This window comes from Papilio machaon, chromosome 3 (assembly GCF_912999745.1).
Source record: "Papilio machaon chromosome 3, ilPapMach1.1, whole genome shotgun sequence".
Classification (NCBI taxonomy): domain Eukaryota; kingdom Metazoa; phylum Arthropoda; class Insecta; order Lepidoptera; family Papilionidae; genus Papilio; species Papilio machaon.
In genome coordinates this window covers 162507-183469 of record NC_059988.1, presented here as the reverse complement: position 1 = coordinate 183469, position 20963 = coordinate 162507, and the positions used below count along the sequence as shown (strand labels likewise).

Below are 20963 nucleotides of genomic sequence, written 5' to 3'. Positions count from 1 at the left end.
CGTACCCGCGGGCAATAGTTAGTGTGATAATATTGCTTTTGAATAAATAAAAAAAATATTAAATAAGTTTTTACTAATGGCTTTTTATGAGATGGACTGACCAGATCAGAATGGTTGTGGTCGTCCTCTTACACGAAAGTACAAGAAATGCCAGCGATCAGGAAGGAGTGGCGACGGATTTAAAGCAGGTCTACTGATACATAAAGACCACGACCAGTCTGGAAAGACTGTAACGACAAGGAAAGAAAGAAGATTATTTTTTTTGTTTACCATACAAAACAATAAAATTAAATTTTTCTTATTTAATTAGTAAGTTAACTGAGCTGGTTTTAAGGAAAAACAGAACGTATAAAGTAAGACCACGTCAATATAACGTCGCCATAGTATTAGTAGCTTTGCGAGGCGTTATCGAGCCTACCTTCGGCAAGTCAGAGACCTGCCGCTGCCGCCGCGCCGCGACTCTTTAATACTGCCAACGACATCTATTGACCAAAATCGTTCCCTCAAAATATTATGTAAATTTTTTAAATAATGTATTAACGATGACAACTAGCTGTTAGATGGAACCAAACAGAGTCAGGATAAAATATGTTCAGGAGAAAGATATCAGTTCTGATAATTGCTAGCATTTGATGTACTATAATTTTATAAGATACTAGCTGTCATCTATGTTCATCGAGAATGTTTTCTTCATCTGTTCCAAATTCCATCGAGACAAGTTTTGGAGATAACTTCTGCCAAATATTCATCCATCTGTACATCCAAACTTTCGCATTTGTAATTAGTAAGAGTAAGATAATCAAAATGCCGATAGCTTAATAAAAAGGAGTCAGCGGTACTCGAAGATAATTTAAATTACGAATTGTACGAGCATAATTCCATAATTTACTTTGATTAAGTCTAAAAATATCAGCGCCGATACACCGGATGCGATTATTTTTTACGGGAATGATATGAATTTCGGTCAATATAATTATTCCATCAATAAATGTTATTTGAGAATATTTAATTAGTTTTAAGATATATCATTAAATTAATGATAAAATTCGATTAACGTAGATATCTGTATTTATCTTTACCCGTACATTTCGTGAATTCAAACGCCGCCGCGTCGTTGTCCATTTTTTACGGTTTCAAATCCTATAGCGCCATCTGTTGGCATGTTTCGATTAGTGAAATTTTATTAAATTTGTTGAGGAGGATAGCTTATTGTTTAAGATGTTATTTTCATTTCTCGTTTGTTTATATATTGTTTTATACAGTCGTTGGCCTTAATTACGTTTAAAATCGTTCATTGCAAGAATTGTCCGTTACTATATTGAGGCAACTAACAATTAGTTATAGGGCCCTCTAGCGATAAATTTGTAAAATAAAGAAATATGTTTGGAATAGACATCATTTTATTTTTTAAAACATTAGAAAAAGGAAAGGATGGGGACATAGTCTCAACTGCAAACGTTTTAATATATTAAATTGTGTTTTTTATGCTAAACTATTCCTGTTAAGTGAAGCGCCATCTAGCGTTAATTTTAAAATTATCGGTCATGTTCAAACTTTATCTAGATGTCACTATGTGTCACCTTTCTTTCTGGTAAACGATTTTATTAAGAAATATTCTGCTAAATGCCAAAGACGTTAAAATATTAGAGTTGGTTCTATTACATACATTTTTCGAAACTATCAAAATAATAAGTACTTTATTAAAAGATGAATCGAGTTGAAATAGATAAAAATATATACAAGTGATTGTTTACTAATGACAGGAAATTAAAAAAGAAAAGAATGTTACTCAAACAAAACATTTGTAAAGAATTGATTACTCATCGCTTCCTCTTTTAGTCAATAAGTTTATATAAAGTAGTGTTTTAAAACTGATAAAAATAATATGAAAATATGATATCAAAGACTGTTTCTGTCATTATGTAATTGTGGCTATAAATATATTATGACAGTTTCTTTGTGTTCAACTCACTAGCTCAAGATTTTTCTCTAAAAGTTTAATTGTTGAGTTTGACAAACAGCCGCCTGTCGAGCGCTGAACAAACAAACAGCTACGACTGCGCCTGCGAAGTGCGCACAAACACACCGTAAGTTTCCATTACGATTTTTGTGGCAAATATTTCGAAGCATAATAAAACACAAGTGCTGATGTTCCCAGTCGTACATAGTCTACGCGGCGATCATGCCGGTGACGTCATACGTCGCACCACTCATCTGTCGCGCGCTTTGCGAACCTACGTCAAAGGCTAGGCTTGTCTCTTTGATGTTGTACATTACTCACTATATACTACAACTCTACTAAACTTTACCGTTTTGTTAGTTAAGCCAATAAATTGTAATTGAAATATACTATATGTATATTGATACAATTTAGATAATAAACATAATTACATAGTTCATCTTAGTGCATAAGTGCTTAGTGCTTAGCGATCATTGAAAAAGTGTAAAAAATTAAGTAATATTTTTATCTCAGTGTTAAGTAAAAATTTTTTCCTTAACACTGAGATAAAAATATTATTATGTATATTAACTAAATCTCATGTAATACATTTACCATTTTATGGCGTAAAATAAAAATGCGTACCAATATTTTGTATGTGAAGAAGAATGTCGACTCATTTTAAATTACTATATCTTTTCATGAGAATTCAAGTATGAAATCTGTGAAAGAAATAAAATATAAAAAAAAATATTTTAGAGGAGACGTTTTAAGGACTAATTTGTCTCATCTTCTACTTTATTGTAGTTTTTGATTTAAATATTTTTATCAAATTTATAAATAATAACTGTCGCCCGCGACTCCATCCGCGCGGAATAAAAAAAAGCAATAAGTAGCCTATGTGTTCTTCCAGACTATGTTCTACATCTATGCCTAATTTCATCAAGATCCGTTGAGCCATTCTTGAAATACCTTCAAATAAACATCCATCCATCCATCTAAACATTCACATCTATATATATAAAAGAAAGTCGTGTTAGTTACACTATTTATAACTCAAGAACGGCTGAATCGATTTGACTGAAAATTGGTGAGCAGGTAGCTTAGGACCAGGAAACGGACATAGGATAATTTTTACCCCGTTTTCTATTTTTTTATTCCGCGCGGACGGAGTCGCGGGTAAAAGCTAGTTTATAATATTAGTAAGATGACGTTCCTTCGGCAGAGGGATTTGGCCGTGCTTTCGTCATTTTGTAGAATGTTGTAAAATGTTGCAAACTGTGTCACGGCGACGTCGCTTCGTGGCGGCGATATGACACGGCGAGACCTCATGGTCCGTCACTGGTTTCACAAAGTTTGATTTTGATGTGGTTTATTTATTTATTTCATTTGATAATATCTAAGTAATGGAGCACCATTCAATGCTGTACGATACGGGACACGGTTGTTCAAAGTTTTCTTTAACTAAACCTAACGAGGAAACAAAGCTTCGCTCGTGAATAACTAGGTTTTGCGCCTAGAAGTAGGCTCTTTTAACGAAAGAAATAATCCTGGTTAATTTATACATTCCTTGTATATAAAACAATGAAACTCACAAGACTTAGTACAACACTGTATTATCTTCATTTATTGTTTTTATATTAAAATTTACATCTATACATAATGTAATAAATGCACGCATACACGCAGACAAACATACCTTTACAGATATAAGTAAACATCAAACTGATGGTACATTTTTACACACCCGTATTAAAAAAATGTACATACAATGTAAAATAAATAAAATAATAAATTCGTCATCTTAAGTTATACCTTATTTCAATGTAGTGGTGACCCTCCTTTATAAACTACGTCAGTGTACCTTTATCTAAAAATTAAGCTAAATATAAGCCGGAACAAAACTAGGAGTTACACAAGTTGTTCTAACTACAGAGAACAAACGTGGCACGTGGTGTGACGTCACAAGACCGGAGTCTATCGCTTATCATATTTTATTTCACTATTAATTAAATACATCTATCATCAATAGAAATGGCAAAGCGAAAGCTCATCTACGTCATTAAGTAAGGAAACCTCATCTCTAAATGTTCATAAAATTTACTTACTAAACTATTTAGAAAAGGACTTTAAAACATTATTTACAATATTATAATAAGGTACATATAGTTAAGTATATGTAAATATAATCTTTTTATATATTATTATATCATATATAAGTTTATTGTCTTACAAAGAGTGCGACTAATGTGATCAAAGAACTTTACGGCTTTCAATATCACACTTTTTAAAAGTTTGACTTGAAGCACTTTGTGCTTACTTCATTAACAATATGCTTAACATAAACCCTAAGTTTGTCTAATTGTTCACATATAACTACGACACAAGTTAACTTTGTTCAATGGCAAGAGGCAGCTGTCCGGCCGCGGCGGCTGCCAGGAGTCGCGCGCACATTGCGAGCGGAGACTCCTAGCTATGTAGGTTTATTAAGTTTACTGGGAAATGTCTTATAGTATTTTCACAAAGGCGACTTGCGACCAGAACGCGTGGCTAGCTTGTTGCGACGGGCGGCAGTCGCGGCTTAGGGCGGGCGGTAGTGCGAGGTGGCGCCTGGCGCACGCTCTAGCGCTGATACCCTGCAAACAGAGAACCAGACCATATCACACTTGTTCAATTTTTTCTTAACCTGTGTTTATCCGTTGCCTCTTTCTAAACCAAGAAACGACTTGAATAAGGATTTTTACCATCAAGCACATTATTTATTGCGAGTAGTTTCTTAGTTCAGAAGACACGCGTCAAGTGGAAGCAATTGCGCGTTTCGTCTGATGAGTGTACGTGCCGGAGACTTAATCCATGTCCACGTTTCCTTACCATCCTTTTCTTATCAGGAAATTATAGGAAAGCGAAGTGGTTTTGGTGGTGGAGGGGACACTCATCTGTCAATTCGATATTTCGGCGAATTCAAGTGGCCACTTGGTCATTAGTCACATTTTAACATATAAAAAAAGTTTAGTACTTATTACTGACATTTTGATTAAAGTTAAATTTGGTTAAGGTAAAGACGCATGCTGCTTCAGGTTCTTGATTAACAATTAACCAACACCATTTACATGTACAGGGTAGAGAAATATCCACGGAAGTGGTGCTCTACAACAACTAGCGAAGTGCCGCCGGAGTCGACAACGAGAAGCACTGACACTTGATAGACGAGAGACGCGACCGTAATGCAGTGCTAATAGAACAGGCGGGAGGAGGGCGGAGGGTGGGGTTTGAAGAAGACAGGTGGCGCAGACCGTGCGAGGGCTAGCGGGTTGCAAGCGCGGTACTCACGCGTCGGTCTGGTGGCGCGCGGCGGGCAGCAGCAGCAGCGGGCCCGCCGCGCACTCTACGCCCGCGTACAGCGGCGGCAGTACCTTGTGCGAGTGTGCCTCCGCTGCGGACACACACACGTTAGCTATGCGACCGGCACGCGCCTCGCACGGGAGGGGTCGGGCGCAGGGGGTACGTACCTGAGAGACCGCCGCCGGGCCGCGGCACGCCGTGTCCTCCGCCCATGCTCTTCGGCTTCCGCTTGCGCGTCTGGATGCCGTCCTTCTTCATGCTGAGGGGCCGGTTGACCTGCGGACGAAAGCGCGTCACTCGTTACTCGTCCGGCGCCGGGGAAGCCTTCGTAATCTCCCCGAGCGCCCGACTATCATCCTTCAAACAAACGTATCTACTCGCGTGGAGATAATTGATAAAAGATTATTTATCTCATTATGAATATTCGTTGTGATAATTCTCTATCAGTCGGTAGCCCCGCGTTTATCTCGCGAGATTAGATGAGACCCCGTGTTTTGATTTTTTATACAGACCCAATATTTGCCGAGGAGTTCCCCGATAACTGAGCCTGCGAGGCGCACCGATTAGATACCTCGCACGGCCTAATCGCCGCAGGGCTAGCAATCTATGCACAATCAACGCTCGCGCAAGATACCTCGCTATCTGCGCTCCAACTACATCGAAGGCGACGCCGATGCCGACGATGCGAGACTAGCAAGTCTTGCCTTATCTCGTGATGCAACAGGCGGTGGGTCATGAGGTAATGAACGCGCTGTCGTGCAGCGTGACTCACATTGTGCAACTTGTAGTAGAGGCCACACGCGTTGCAGACAGGCTCGCCGTTGTTGTTGCGCCTCCACAGCGTCGTATTGGAGGTGCGGCAGTTGGCGCATGTAACGCCCACTCGTCTGTTGCCGTTCGTCGGCTGCAACACAAAAAGCTTTATGGAGTTATCGCTCGGTGGGATGGCACAAACAAAGGCCTCAGGACCGACTCTTACCAGTGCCTGTTGAGGCTTCGCCTTCTGGCCCTTCAGTGGCGGCCGGTTGACGCCATTGATGCGCGTGTAGAGGCCACACGCGTTGCACAGGTAGTGTCCAGTGCCGTCGCGCCGCCACAGCGGCGTGGTGGCCGCCGCGCAGTTCACACACTCCTTCACCTCGCCCATGCCCGCCATACCTGCATCATGTATGTTATAATTTACTTTTTGTTCACCGAAGTGAACTTAAATTTAGATGACAACAATAAAATCGAATTCAGTAGAATTCGGAATATTTTACAGTACTATTACTTTTCTTCGTTTCTCGTTTTAAAATCTATATTACGCGTGGGTGTAACGATGTCAAAAATTTTCAAAAAAGAATTAATGTTTCTGTAAATATATTCGTGTCGCCTTGTAACAGATAAGAGGGGTTGCACGTGTACTAACCGGGGTCGAAGCCGTCGTCGATGGGCAGCAGGTTATGCGCGGGCCAGGGCTGCGCGGGCGCCGCGTAGCTCTCCACTAACAGCCCGCCCTCATAGCCCGACACTGGCACGTACTCCACGCCACCCACGCCACCTACACCGCCCACACCACCCACGCCGCCCTGCGTCAGGTAGTGCTCGCCGCCCACCTTGTACTGCACCGCGCTCCCGTGCGTGTACAGCGTCACCTCAAACACAATCATGCAGACTTATAACATATGACGCGCTCGCATTCAAACACCTTACCCTCTGCAAACATTACTCTCACCCGCTTACATAATAAGAATCTATTTATTGTACAATGTTGCAGTGCAGCGAATACAACCTGAACTTTCATTCGTGGCGTGTAATTTAATACTTGTGGTGTGTAATACGTTGCGCGAGTGCGTGTGTACTCACTTGCTGAGAGTTGGGACTGGGGGGTGCCTCGTACACGGCCTGCGACTGCGGCACCACCGAGCCGTACACGACGTGCGCCCCGCGCGGCAACGACGACGAGGTCAGCGTGGGGTCCGCGCGGTACAGCAGCTGGCCCGGCGGCGACTCATCTCCGCGCCCGCCTGTGCCGCCAGCGCCCGACCCGCCGCCCGCCGGCGCTCCCCCGTACAGAGTCAGCAGCTCCTTGCCCCCGCCGTACGCGCCGTAAGCGCCACTCGCGGCATACTGCGGACTTTGTCCGGCGTATGCGTACCCGCCGTGTACCGACGTTACCGGCTGCAGACTCGCATACGTACTCGGCCGCGGCTCGGGCTCGCCGCGCGTCTCGTACTTCACCTGCTGATAAGCAACGCCGACCGCCTGCTGGTTGTTCAACGAGGTCGTCTGGATCATCTCGAGCGCGCCGGGGCCCTGTTGGTCGCCAAGCGCTGCCGCGTACTGTCGCGCCTCTGCCGCGCTCGCCTCGCTCGACGCCACGTACGCTTGCATCTGCTCGCTTTTGTCTTTATGGATCGAGAATGCCTCGTGAGAGTGGTCGTCTGGCTCGCCATCCTGCGCCACTATAATGTGATGCGGCGCGCCGTACCGCAGGGCCAGACCACGGCTGTAAGCGGGCCGCGGCGCGCGCGCGTACTGCGCTCCTGGGCGTTTGTCCGCGGGTGCGGCGGCCGGCAGCCCGCGATATGGCTCCTGCTTAAAGGAGAGGTAGCGCGCCGTCTCCGCCTCGGCGAGCCGCAGCCGCTCCTCGTCGTAGGCGTGGTGCGCGGCTCGCGTTTCGGCGTTCTCCTCCATCTTTGCCGCGTACTGCATGTGCTCGGAGTCGAGTGACGTCTCTGCTGGCTCGTCCTTGACGCCGTCGTCGGGCGGCAGGTCGGCGGCATCGGCGATATGGCCGGCCGCGGTGATGGTTCGCAGGGCGCGGCGGGACGTGATGACAGAGTGCGGCTCGCCCCCTCCTCCGCCCGATGCCCCTGTTGCCCCGCCCTGGGCACCCTCGCTGCCCGCCTGCTCGCCCGCGCCCCCTCCACCGCCCGCCCCGCCCGCGCGGTCCTCGCTCTTCACGAGCTGCAGCGCCTCCTCGCCGGCGCCCGCGTCGCCTGCGCCACTCACCGCACCTCTACCGTTTTCGTTGTCGCGTTGCTCCTCGCCGGCGCGTCCCAGTGACGTCGCGTTCTCCATTTTGATTCTGCGAAAGACCAATGTGTTCAAATCTTTTTAAAGTTTTTTTTTATTTATCGTCGGAAGGATGTAGTCGTACGGTGTCGCGCCGGAGTTGAGCAAACATAAGTTCTAGTCGGAGCGGAAGAGCGGTCGGGCAAACACGGACGAGTTCAAGAGCCGGCGCCGGCGCCGCACCCCCCTACCCCCCGTGCCCCCGCGCCCCACACCGACATCACCAGTGATGATTTATCACTAGAGCAACTGACGGGTAAAAAGGTTTTTCTTGAAATAAACACAAATTACTATTACTCACATCATTCTAGGGGTTTACGGGTTGCAAGCTATGACATAGCGTCAAAATCTACAGAATTAAATGTGAAAAACATAATAATATCACATATACTTAGATACCTAGTGACGGTTACAAAACGTTTTATGAATTGGAGCAGCGAGTCGTTCCTCGCGGCGGAAGGACTGCGCAGGCCGTGCGCGACGCGGGCAAACACCGCGTGGCCAGGCAAACCTACACCTTCACATCATTGCTTTACGGTTTTATTTGCCCACTACGTTCGAAACGAATTGGACGAATAAAATTTTAAGCCTTAGTGCGTCGAGCTAGCGCTCAAAACAGGTCGGTGTCGGCTCGCACTACTTAATGACGCCGTGTTTGCTCAGCACACCGATCCCGCGATAACCACACCGGGCCCTACATCTTGTGATAACGTCTGTATTATTAAAAATATTTATCATAGGCATTCTGACGCGGCAACAGTGTGGCCGCAACGAGTCGTCTCTGTCAGCCGCCGCGCCTAGCGACCCACCGCTGGGCGACACGCCAGCGTCCGACAAAGCCCGCCATCGCCCGCTAGCGACCCTCTCAAATTTAATAGCGGCTGGCAAGTCCGTCGTCCGCTTTACACTGAAAACATTACTTCCTCTCTTTTGCTAGAATTATTCTTAAAATCCTCAAAAACATCAAGGCTTGATAACCTTAACTTTAACTTGATGGATGTACTCAATAAAGTTGCATTAATTTAATTTAATGATCCTCAGCAAACGCAGCAGTATGTAGGTATATTTCTTACTTATTATAAGCACGCCTTTGTGTTACTTTTATTTTGGGAGCCGCTAATTTTTTATTAGAGTTACAAGAAGCGAATCGCTCGCCTACAGCTCTGCTTAAAAACATGCGAAAAAATTTCGTTATATGAAATTTAAAAAAATCTATATCTAAGCCTATCCACAGTCCGCTTGTAAATTGATACGTTTAGATTACAATTACATCATAGCACCAACTGGCTAAAACACTGTGAAAAAAGGAAGGAGCACACAAACGCGCGCTAAACAGAGCCGCCACTGCACAAACATCCTTAACAGAGGATTTGGTTTGGTTGATTTCTGGTGTGGTTGAGGACAGGTCAGAGCGTACGTTGCGCGGGACATGACTCACAATGTAACTGTCGGCTGTGCTTTGTACAATTAGTGCTATTGCACCACTATAACCATTTCCTACGATCACTTTGTATGTGACGTCATTAATGTAAGGATGGTTTTATTATCATCACTAGAAAACTACTGCACGTGTTAGAAGGACAATGGTTGTGGAATCCTAAAAATTAATTAGACTATGAACTTTTGGATCCCGTTTATAATTTTTCAAATTTTATCCAAAAAAGTTAGCCAACTTTTGAATTACAAAGTATTCTGTAAAGCTAGAGCTACAGTTTTAATTGTCATTATAATTTTTTTAACGTCAACAAAAATCAGTCAGAAATAATATACCTGAGAAACTACATGCAATAACTAGAATTACATTGAAAATTAAAATCCACATTCTAATAGGAGGTGCAGCGAAAAAGTACGCGCGTTGCTGTCTTTTATTCGGGGGTGCGCGATTGCCTACAAATATGTAGGTAATACAGTGTGTTTACTCGAAGAATTAGTAGGTAAATGTTAAAAAATTTATGAATTTCGTTTAGATGCGAACCTTTATAATTTATTATTTGGTTCGGTTCGACATATATAAAGGTGTTGAACATATAAATAGGGTTGTGGCATATAAAGCGAGTGGCAGCGCGAGTGTTGGACGTTAGCCTGTGCCGACCCCGGGTAGACTCACGGCACTCACATTTGTGACATAGAAAAACAGGAAATCCAAATAATATCCTAACCGTGCTTGTACTTGGTACCTACGCTTAGATGATTGTGTGTTTTGTATTAAAGTTTAGTATAAAGTATAAACCTTCCACTAAAGCGCCTTGTGATAACACACCTATAAGATTTCGAAATGTACCATAGCTTGTGGCCTTCAATTGTCCACCGACGTCATTATTCATAGTTAATTAGGAGACATAATAAGAATTCATTAGCACCTATTTCAATAATTAGAGTAAATATAGAAAATAGCAAAACAGAGTTGTTACAACTAATTATTGGTGATTAGATACAAATAGCGCGGGGTGATGGGAGGGGTAAAGGGGAGAGGGTGTCGTGTAATTCACACCTAATGATATTTAGCGTTATTTCATTACAAATACAGTTAACTATTTGAAAAATGTTTACGTTATGTTTGTTCACATTCAGTTCCTCGCATTGAGTACAAGTGCTATTCAAATTTAATGGCTTAAACAATAGCAGATAATATTGTTAGTGTGAAGTTTCAATGTCATTTTATATAAAACCGTAATTCTAAAATCTTTGGAAATTATAAAAAACATTTGAAAGTGCAAAATTCTGCTACAAATGTTTCGTAAACCAGCCAACTATTGGTCATTTATCATTGAACCGTACAATTAAACTTATATTCGGCGAACAACAGGATTGGGTAAATGTGAGAAATTGATATTTGTAGTCGTGACATGGAAAAGATTTACATTATGAGCAGATTTCTCGTCTTGTTATTCGTGTTAGGCGGCGTCATAAGTTTGATATATTACACTTAATACACCAAAACATCTCGAATCATCGGAATACTCAATATCTAATTTATATGGTACTTGCTGTCGCCCGCAACTCCGTCTAAGAATTAAAAAAAAAATTTATAAGTAGCCTATGTGTTCTTCCAGACTATGTCCTACATAAGTGCCAAATTTCATCAAGAAGAAGTCGAAGAAGAAGAAGTTACGGAGATACCTTCAAACAAACATCCATCTATCTAAACATTGGCATTTATAACATTAGCTCTTACTAACTTGTTGGAAAAATAAAGATGTAACACTTGATAATGCAAAAATACTGGCAATTTGAATAACCAGATCGATCTCATCTATTGCAGTGAATAAAGTTTTGTAAGACCAATACAAGATGATTATCAAAAATATAGAGGTGTTATAGAATTACTACCTAGCGACAAAAGCTTTAAGTTTTGTTCTATTTATAATGTTGTATTGCTCAATTTTGAATTATTTAGTTTACATTATACATATTTAATTTTAAAATATTCCTGCCAAGTAGAGTTGGCGACATGCAGGCGGCCGGTCGTAAAAAATTAAGCCAAAACTTTATGGTTTATAAAACTTTGTGAGCCGACTCCACGTGATTGAGAAGATGATGAGTTGATGATGATGAATAGGAGATTACAAAGGTTTAAAAGTAAGTTTATCTATATATTTGACAAAAAAAAGTCACCGGAAAGGAAAACTATTATTAATGTATTGTATTTGTATTTGTAATATTGTTGGCTGGTACATGGTTTTACATAAAAGAAAAATAAGACGATACTTAGCTATCCGCGCGAAGCTGGGCTTAGGTCTCTATTATATAACAACATATGTAAGATAAATATGCGACTATAACAAGTTAGACAATATAACTATTTCAATGTAAGTTGTGTTTGTAAGCGAACTGTAACAGCCAGCATTGAACGCGTCTGACACGTCGCATTAGCACACACCTCGTTATTAGGTACCTAAGTTTAATACGAGATTATATTGAGTATAGTATTTCAATGTTTTACTTACATAATTTACGAGCAAAACTTCCAGGTAGATGAAACTGTGTCCTTATCCAAACTCTCAGCTGAATGTCTCAATACTCAATTCACTCAGACACACGATCACATTCAGCAAAACGCACCGTTTCTGCGGGTGTCTATCGCTTATGAAAATGTTTTTTGAATGAAAACTATGAAGACGGACGACTTTAGTCAAACTTTACGCATCCTAATTTAAACGCTTTACAAATCTTTTACGTGCGGTGAAAGATCCGAACCCATGGCACCGTACGTACCGCGCGGCGCACATCAGATTGCGGAGGGACTGTCGTAGCGGCCGACTCACTATAAGATAAACAGCTCTACTTTTATTATTAATTTATAACTTCACTTCACTGTATTCGAACACTGTTACGATGGCAACGGGCCCAAAAGTATTTCTTATGACAGATACTAGTAGTTGAGAGATGTGCGCGGACCGGCCGTGGTCACTGGCTGGTGCGGCGGCGGTCGCCGAGCGTGGAGCGGCAGTGGCAGTGGCGGCTGGCGGCGGCCGGCTGGCGGGCGGGCTGGCGGGCGGGCTGGCGGGCGGCGCGCGCGGATTGGGGACGGCGGGGCGTGCCCGCCGCGCCGCGCCCGCCTCCCCGCCGCGCCCCGCCAACACACGCCTCTTAGTCTCTTTTCCACGCTGCTCCGTTCGACTGGTGGCTACCCATTACCCTCTGTCCAGTACGCAGTGGCCACTTCCCGCCCGCAACTCGTAAGTCTCGCCGCTGGCGCTGGTGTCACATAATCGTGGGTCCTACTCCTTGACTTGACTTTCAATGTAGGTATAGTAGGTATATATCACCTCTCAAAACAAGTCTCTATATAATTCCGTCTCTTTGCATATTAGAATTATAACGATGCCCTGTACCTACATTTCATATGTACACGTCCACGTACCCCGCTATTTGAACTAGAGCGGAATTTTATGTGCGGGAGTTTGAATTTGTGTACAAAAATGTAGCTATACAAGGAGTGAAATTGTAGTTTGTTAAGACAGATAGTCGCAGAAATATAAAACACGTACAGTTGTTATGAAACGCTCTCTGCGGCTGCAGCAGGTTTACAAAGTCGCGTAATAACTTGAGATACTAAGAGATTGCAAATATTGTGATATGGGTACGTAGTATGTCTGTCTGTATGTATGTACATGCATGTGTTGCGCCGCATATTGTCGTGATCGACTGTAATCGACTGAAATGTAATCGACTTACCCTTGGTTTTTGAGACCAAAATCTCTGTATAAAGCGTATCTGTTGTCATCCCTGTCATTATCTTAAACAAAATATAGATAACAATATGTTTTAAACGGAGATTTTGGTGTCAGAAACCCACCGTAAGTCATGTGGATTTTGTGATGTGTATGTATGTGACATTGCTAGAATATTATCACAAATAAATTATTACATAAAAACATTAAATGTACGTAGAGGTGTAGGTGTACAGGTGTTGTAAGGAGTCGCGAGTGTTACTCACATATTTATAATTTTACAGTCCCACACAATAATCCCTCTTTATCCGTGAATTTATGTCAATTATACCTATTGCTGCACGACAATTATTTTTACAACAGATCGAGAAACAATAAGCGGCGATAAGGAGCGGCTATCTTATCCGCTAGGGCTTACCATCGGACGCATCGATCACCGCTCTAATTAGTGCGATAGCATCGGCAACACGCCGGCCGCGGTACCACGCAGCACCACGCGGCACCACGCAGCACCACGCGGCACAGCACCAGGCATGGTGCCCGTCTCCAGCGGGCACTCGTCAATACACAACACTATAAATTACGCAAATAGAACAGTGACGCAGATCTCACGCGTACTCTGCAAACATAATATTATGAAACTATCTCGAGTCAACGTATCTTTTATTTGTAGTTACCTTATATTAATAACTAAAATGTTTTTATTATCAAGTGAGCGGTGAAAGCCGTTGCATAAACAAGAGAAATACTGACTAGTTTTGGTGAAAAACGACTAGGCAGTATGATAATCCGTTGAAGATGACAAATGTTATCAACCGTTGTTGTTATCGGCTCAGATCGCGCACAGAATCTTGGCGCTGTTAGAACTTTTTTAAGCAAATACAATCCCCAGTAGATCTAACAAGGATTCATACTCATCTTATCTCATTATTTAACTTATCTGTGTGGCAGCAACCACAGCGAAAACTTCTCTGTCTGCTCTACTATAATGTGTTGTGCTCAAAACAAACATATCGACACGCATTGAAGTATTTCACAGCATTACATCGGCTCACAATATTTCAGTTGAGCGCATCGCGTTGATATTTATTTTTGTTTAACGACAAAGTAAGACTCATGATAATGATGATCATCGCTGACACTAATAAAAGTATAACAACTGGCACCTAGCGTTACTGGTTGAACCACTAGACAGGTCGTGCGAATAGCTGGATAAAACCACCCAGTCTAAGCAGACTAGTTGCTGAAAGAGCTCGGCCTGCAGTCGACTATAATGAAATAAAAAGTATAGGTACAATAAACAAGAAATAATATATGTAAAGTGAGACTTAATGAACCTACAGATTTAAGCAATGACTGAAGGCATCATATCATGAGTAATAATACGACTTTTGTATTTCGAAGATTTTATCAATAAATTATCCGGCGATGGCGATAGCGCTAGCGCTCGATAACGGTGTTACTCGCTCGAAGGATTATTTGTTGATACCTACCTTCGTATGTACGTACATGTATACCTACGGCACGGAGCCGCGATAACGATTATTCATGGTATTTAAAGGTGTTTTGTTTTTATGATTTATCAACCAATAATCCAAACAAATCCATTGCCATCGGTCGTCGCTTGACACGTAACTGTCAGGATATGTTATAAATATTCAAATATCTTTCATATGGTGACACTTATTCGATTGGTACAAAGAACCCACCATTCTGACCGTTGCATAAATATCATTATGTAATCTCTTATCAACCACAAAATTGGGAAGAAGATTGAAGGCAGATGATACATATTTATACGAGTCTACAGTAGGTACTACATAAATGCGTCGATGTCGCGGTTGTTACGCACCAGCACCGGACATGACAGTGTGTGAAGTCAACCAACCCGCGCAGTTAACTTCCTAGACTTGAGTTCCTCGATGGTGTATGACCTAACTACGGCAACGATATACATAAATGTACATAATCAATGATAATAATAATCGAGAACAAAAGATAAATAATTTGTTTGACTCCGTTTCAGTTTCAATAGTCCACGCGTTCCTCTTTGTCGGTTTCTTCTAATGCGTTGAAACTCTTCTACAGCTAGCAGACATTTTGCGCGCCTTTTATGCTGCCATATTTTAAAGGTTCTCTTGGGTGGTATCCAGCAGTGTGTCCTGTATACCGGGGTAACGTCCAGCAGTATCGAGAGGACCGTATTCAGTGCAGGGACGCGGCCGAGCCTGGTCACCCGGAGGCAGGCGGCGGCTGGCCACGGACGCTTATCAGCGGCCACTTGACGAACTGATAGCGACCACCCGGCCCCCGCCCCACCCTCTGCCCCGTGAATCACCAATAGTTCCTGATTCAATTCAAACAATATTTTTTTCAACACTCTTCAAGTTCCAGGACTTACAATGACTAACAAAGAATGAAAAAATGAAAAGATTTTATTGACAAAATTTTTTTCAGAAGATCGATTAAATCTATTTTATATTTTAAAAAACCTTGATTTTTACCAATTCGATAGCGCACGCTATTTTTTTCGAGGTTTATCGAATCTTTTCTATTCGAGCTAAACGATAGACTAAAAAACTTATTTATTTATATCAGTATTCATTGAGCATTCATTCGTACTGCACGCTTGCCGCTTGTCCCTTAGAATTGCATAGATCGTCAACCTTTATAGTAACAGTTCGCTCTTGGTTTTTCAATTTACTTGAAGTCAAATAAAATAAAATGAAGTTGTGTGCAATGTGTAACACCAAATTCATTGATGGGGTTCAGTGTGGTTCCTGTAAGAAGTTCCTTGACTTTGGGTGCGCGAGTATCTCTGAAACCGGGTGGCGTAAGTTAGGAGCGGAAAGAAGAGCCCAGTGGAGATGTGCCTCGTGTAAACTTTCCTCTCCCGCTGCCAGTGTGCTTCCGGCACATATTGAGGCCCCTGATGCAGCCTCTTTAGAAACCATCCTCCGCGAAATTAGAGATATGAAGCGTCAGCTTTCTAGTCTACCAGCTCTGGTCGATGACATAAGACTTATCAAAGATGAACTGTCGGAGCTAAAGATAGCCTGCGATTTCTCCCACGCGAAGGTAGAAGAATTCAATGCCAGGCTAATGGACGTTGAATCTAAAGTCACACAGATTGGCAATACTGACTTAAGCACACTTCATGCCGAATTGGCAAAGGCAAAGCAAGATCTTTCTGCGCAAGAGCAGCGATCACGGTTAAACAATGTTGAGATCAAGGGCATCCCGCTTAAAAAGGGTGAGAACCTTTTCTCAGTAATGGATGCAATTGGACGCAAGATCGGTTACGCATGTCCGAAGTCGCAAATCAATTACATCTCTAGAGTCCCCATGTACAACTCTAATGAGAAACTAATCATCGTTAGTTTCCTCAACAGATATTTTAAGGAAGATTTTATTGCTGCTGCGCGGTGTGCCAGGAACCTATCTACCATCGATTTAGGACTTCAGGGAGTACCACAACGTGTCTATGTTAACGATCATTTAAGCACGGATATGAAAAAACTGTTATCCAATGTTAAAAACATTGCTAAAGAAAAGCAATACGAATATGTGTGGGTTAAGCATGGTAAGATTCATGTTCGCAAAAATAGCACTTGCAAAGCATTTGTCATTGTTAACTCGAGTAATTTAAACAAAATTGTATAAAATATTGCCAAAATGTATTAGGAGATTTTTCAGTTCACTATTTTGAACTCGTCATAATCAATCTATTTTTGTACTTATCAAAATCAGTCATTTGTTCTTGTTTTTGTAAAAGGTTTTGCACGCCTGCCTCGTTAACTAATAGGACACCTCTCTTTTGTTCTCGCATAATACACTTTTGTATTCGATATCGCGCTGTTAACGCAACAACATTAACTAACAAAAATATAGTTTTTTCACTTGCACTTGCGCACACAGCGTTCTATTGCTTACCTCTTCGCACAATTGTTTTTAACTATTTGTTTTTAATTGCACTCAACCAGACCCTCTACCTTCATTCTATGATGTCTATTGAATACAATAAATTAGCGCACGTTAATTTTGAATTGAATTGGTTTAATTTAATCATATCTGTTGCATATACAAATGTTGTAGTTATCTGCAATGACTGTTAAAGGCGATCGTCGGCTGTCCATCTATTACCAGAACGTTCGGGGGTTACGTACTAAAACCGACGTTTTTTACCGTCAAGTTTTAATGAACTCCTACGATATTGTTCTATTGACTGAAAGTTGGCTAACGGATGGTATTTTCGATTCAGAGTTGTTTGATGACCGGTACATAGTCTGGCGTCGCGATCGGAATTACGATTGCACTGGTCAATCGCGAGGTGGTGGTGTACTAATCGCAGTGCGCAGAGAATTACAGGCTACCTCGCAGCCGCTTCTCCAATCGACAGCGGAGGATCTTTGGCTCAAAATTCGGATTAAAAAGTCGGACTCTCGTAATTATGTAAATCTTTATGTCTGTGTTATTTATCTTTGTAAACAAAATGACGGCCTATCATTTTCTTCACAATTAAATAACTTTCTCTCTCAACTCAATAACACCATGTTAAGTAATCCTGACGATCCGTTTTTAGTCATTGGTGACTTCAACATGAGTGGCATCTCCTGGGTTTCATGTGAAGGTCAATCATTCACCCCGGACCACCTAACCACTAATGACGAATACTTACTGGCTGATGAGCTGTGCGTGCTAGGCCTTGGACAATATAATGGTGTAGTTAATAGTTACGGGAAGATTCTCGATTTGGCCCTATCTAATAATAAAATAACTGTATCGGAGTGTACCGACGCTTTAGTACCGATTGACGCCTACCATCCGGCATTGATAATTAATTTTGACCTTTTTGCTATACCCAAGTTAGACAGTGCACCGCGAGTTCGTTATTTCTATCACAAAGGTGATTTTCAATCACTTAATGCTGAAATTTTGGCGGTTGATTGGAAACATGAATTCTCGTTACGATCCATGGATGCGTCTGTCGAATATTTTAATCAGAAAATTATTGAACTTCAAAATAAATTCATTCCGCACAAATATTCCGCACATTTTAGAGTTATTTAGATTAATATAGCTGTAAGTTTTCCATGTAATAAATAAATAAATAAATAAATAAATAAATAAAATTTCGTTATACCAACATATTAGATAGGTATATAGAGATAACGTTTCAAACGGAAATATTTTGCTAACTTCAATTCAAAAGAAATGATAAATTATTTTCTCTGAATATAAAATGACAAGATGACACGATATTAAATGGAAACGAGGTGTCGTCCCGCCGCCCGCGTCCCCCCCCCCCCCCCCACTCTACTGACAGGTTGTCAATGATGACAGGCAGATAACGGATATCATCGCCGAGGATCCAAGTCCTCGTTGAGAGTGCGACAGCGAGAGCCACGCTACTTTGTTTTGTTTTTCTGTTCTTCATAAATATGTCGAAATCAAAATATGGAAAATTCAAGTATTTTATACTAGCTGTAGCCCGCTACTCTGTCCAAGCGGAGTTTAAAAAAACTTAATAAGCAGCCTACGTGTTCTTCCAGACTATGTTCTACATCTGCGTCAAATTTCATCAAGATCCGTTGAGCCGTTTCGGAGATACCTTCAAATAAACATCCATCCATCCATCTGTAGTTTCGCATTCATAATATCAGTAAGATTAGTAAAATTTAACACAGTATCTTTAAGTCCATTGCGGGTTTGTCTAAACGATTTAGGTAGTAGGTACGCTATGAAATGTATAACAATAGGTAAGACTGTAACTGTGAAGTCCTTCGTACACACGGCTACGTAAGTCTTCGAAACTGGGCGGTTTCAGTCGTTAAGCGACTTACGCAATACAATTTCATAGAGGTGCGTACACAGATATGAGTCGTCGACTCGTCGACATTTTCTTATTTCGTTACCAAAGATGTCGCTCGCTTCATACTTGTTAAGATCGTCGTGAGAAAATTCGCAAATAGGTTTTACGTTTCCTTATATTATAAGATACTTGTACAACCTCCTCTTTATCTTTGAGAGCAAGTACTGCCATACGTCTCCAATATTGTTTTGCTCAGCATCATTCTTAGTTGTCTGGCAGTCAGTGACATTGGTTCTTATTACAACGTTGAAGTAGTTGTTAGGCAGCCGGCAGCGGGGGACAGAGGGGGTTGAGAGCCAGCGCAAACAGTCGCGTTGTGTCAACACGGGCCCGCGCCCGCCGCCCGCCGCCCGCCGCCCGCGCTGCGCCCCGGGATTACAGCGCGCTCGGTGCGACTGTATGCATAGTCGTTATCAGCCATCACCGCGCCCCGCGCGCCCCCCGCCTCCCGCCCCTGCACTGCATGACGTAGCCACTCCACATTGTAACTAAAATAGCTCAAGTGAGAACTTCTTTATCACACGGCGCACCTACACAATGTTACAGACGTACGTAACATACTCCATTTATATATGCTATAAGTAATGGTACATGGCAAGACGTGGTCTTTGTTGCCCTGTGCTGGGCAGCTAAGTAGTTAGCTTGTTAGAAGGCGTGTATCCATTCTCGAAGGGCGACGGGCGACAGGCGAGCTATGTGAATTTCGTACCTATCAATAATGACTTTATCTAACGCGGCCAGGTTTTGGTTATCTACAGATAAACATGTTTATTGCACATCGCCGAGCGTTCGCTCGATCACAGCCCTATAAGGTAGCATGAGGTCGTATGAGGCAATACGCACGGCATCATGGTGCGCGAAACATATAAAAATTTAAAAATTTATTTTAGTAAAGCTTCTGACTTGACACAGGACGTTGTGAACTCATTACTTACCTCGAATATATTATAAAAGTATCTTTCCAATAAGCTAAAGCTAATGCGAAAGTTTAGATGAGTGGATGCATGTTTGTTTAAAGGTATCTCCAGAACGGCTGAATGGATTTTGATGAAATTTGACACAGATGTAGATCATAGACTAAGAGTTTTTTTTTAATTCAGCGCGGACGGAGTCGCGGGCGACGGTTAGAACATCAATAAACTACTAATGTGTAAAACAACTAAAAATGTTGTCGATCGCAACATAATTCCATTCAGATTGCTTTATCTAAAACTAGGAATGCCTTCACATTGATGATAAGCTAGAGGAGATGTCCATCCAGAGCAGTCTTTACTAAAAATATAACGCCGTTCTCTGGACTCGCTTCTTCCTGTCTAAATATAGTTGTCACAACAATATTCGTGCCATAAGGCCATTACTTTATAAGATTTCCGAGCTGCAGCCTATGTCGAAAACTTTCACTATATACAAACCGGTGAGCAGACCGCAGGAGGCTCGTGTACAGTCTGCAATAATGTAACGTAACATAACTAGTTTTTAATTCAGCTAGTAACGTGTCTAGGAGTCGCTGGGCATCGCAAACAAGGTCCCCGGTGCTCGAAAGAAGAGCTCAAAGCGGGCGCGAGGCAATCGCGAGCGG

General features: G+C 42.2%; 1 protein-coding gene across 3 annotated transcripts; it reads right to left on the bottom strand.

Annotated features, from left to right (window-relative positions):
- Window positions 1-4170: 4170 nt before the first annotated feature.
- LOC106716299 (transcription factor GATA-4) lies at window positions 4171-14114 on the bottom strand. 3 transcript variants are annotated; one of them, XM_014509797.2, is made up of 8 exons: window positions 13931-14114; window positions 7127-8351; window positions 6690-6915; window positions 6261-6439; window positions 6054-6185; window positions 5449-5557; window positions 5270-5372; window positions 4171-4575 (listed from the first exon to the last, which is right to left on the bottom strand). In XM_014509797.2, exons 2-8 carry the CDS (start codon window positions 8342-8344, stop codon window positions 4521-4523), a joined length of 2022 nt encoding a protein of 673 aa, XP_014365283.2. In that variant the 5' UTR covers window positions 8345-8351; window positions 13931-14114; the 3' UTR covers window positions 4171-4520. The 3 variants fall into 3 exon arrangements, with proteins under 3 accessions (XP_014365283.2, XP_014365282.2, XP_014365284.2); XM_014509796.2 differs by lacking the exon at window positions 13931-14114 and adding an exon at window positions 12286-12800; XM_014509798.2 differs by lacking the exons at window positions 5270-5372; window positions 13931-14114 and adding an exon at window positions 12286-12800.
- Window positions 14115-20963: the final 6849 nt, after the last annotated feature.

What these genes read in the sequence shown, in the direction of transcription:
- LOC106716299 (XM_014509797.2), bottom strand. Translation starts at nt 8,344, where the DNA reads ATGGAGAACGCGACGTCACTGGGACGCGCCGGCGAGGAGCAACGCGAC. An exon ending in TCTACTACAAGTTGCACAAT is followed by an intron (nt 5,558 to 6,053) that starts GTGAGTCACGCT and finishes TTTCGTCCGCAG; the next exon opens with GTCAACCGGCCCCTCAGCAT. An exon ending in GCGCGCCACCAGACCGACGC is followed by an intron (nt 4,576 to 5,269) that starts GTGAGTACCGCG and finishes CTCTGTTTGCAG; the next exon opens with GGTATCAGCGCTAGAGCGTG.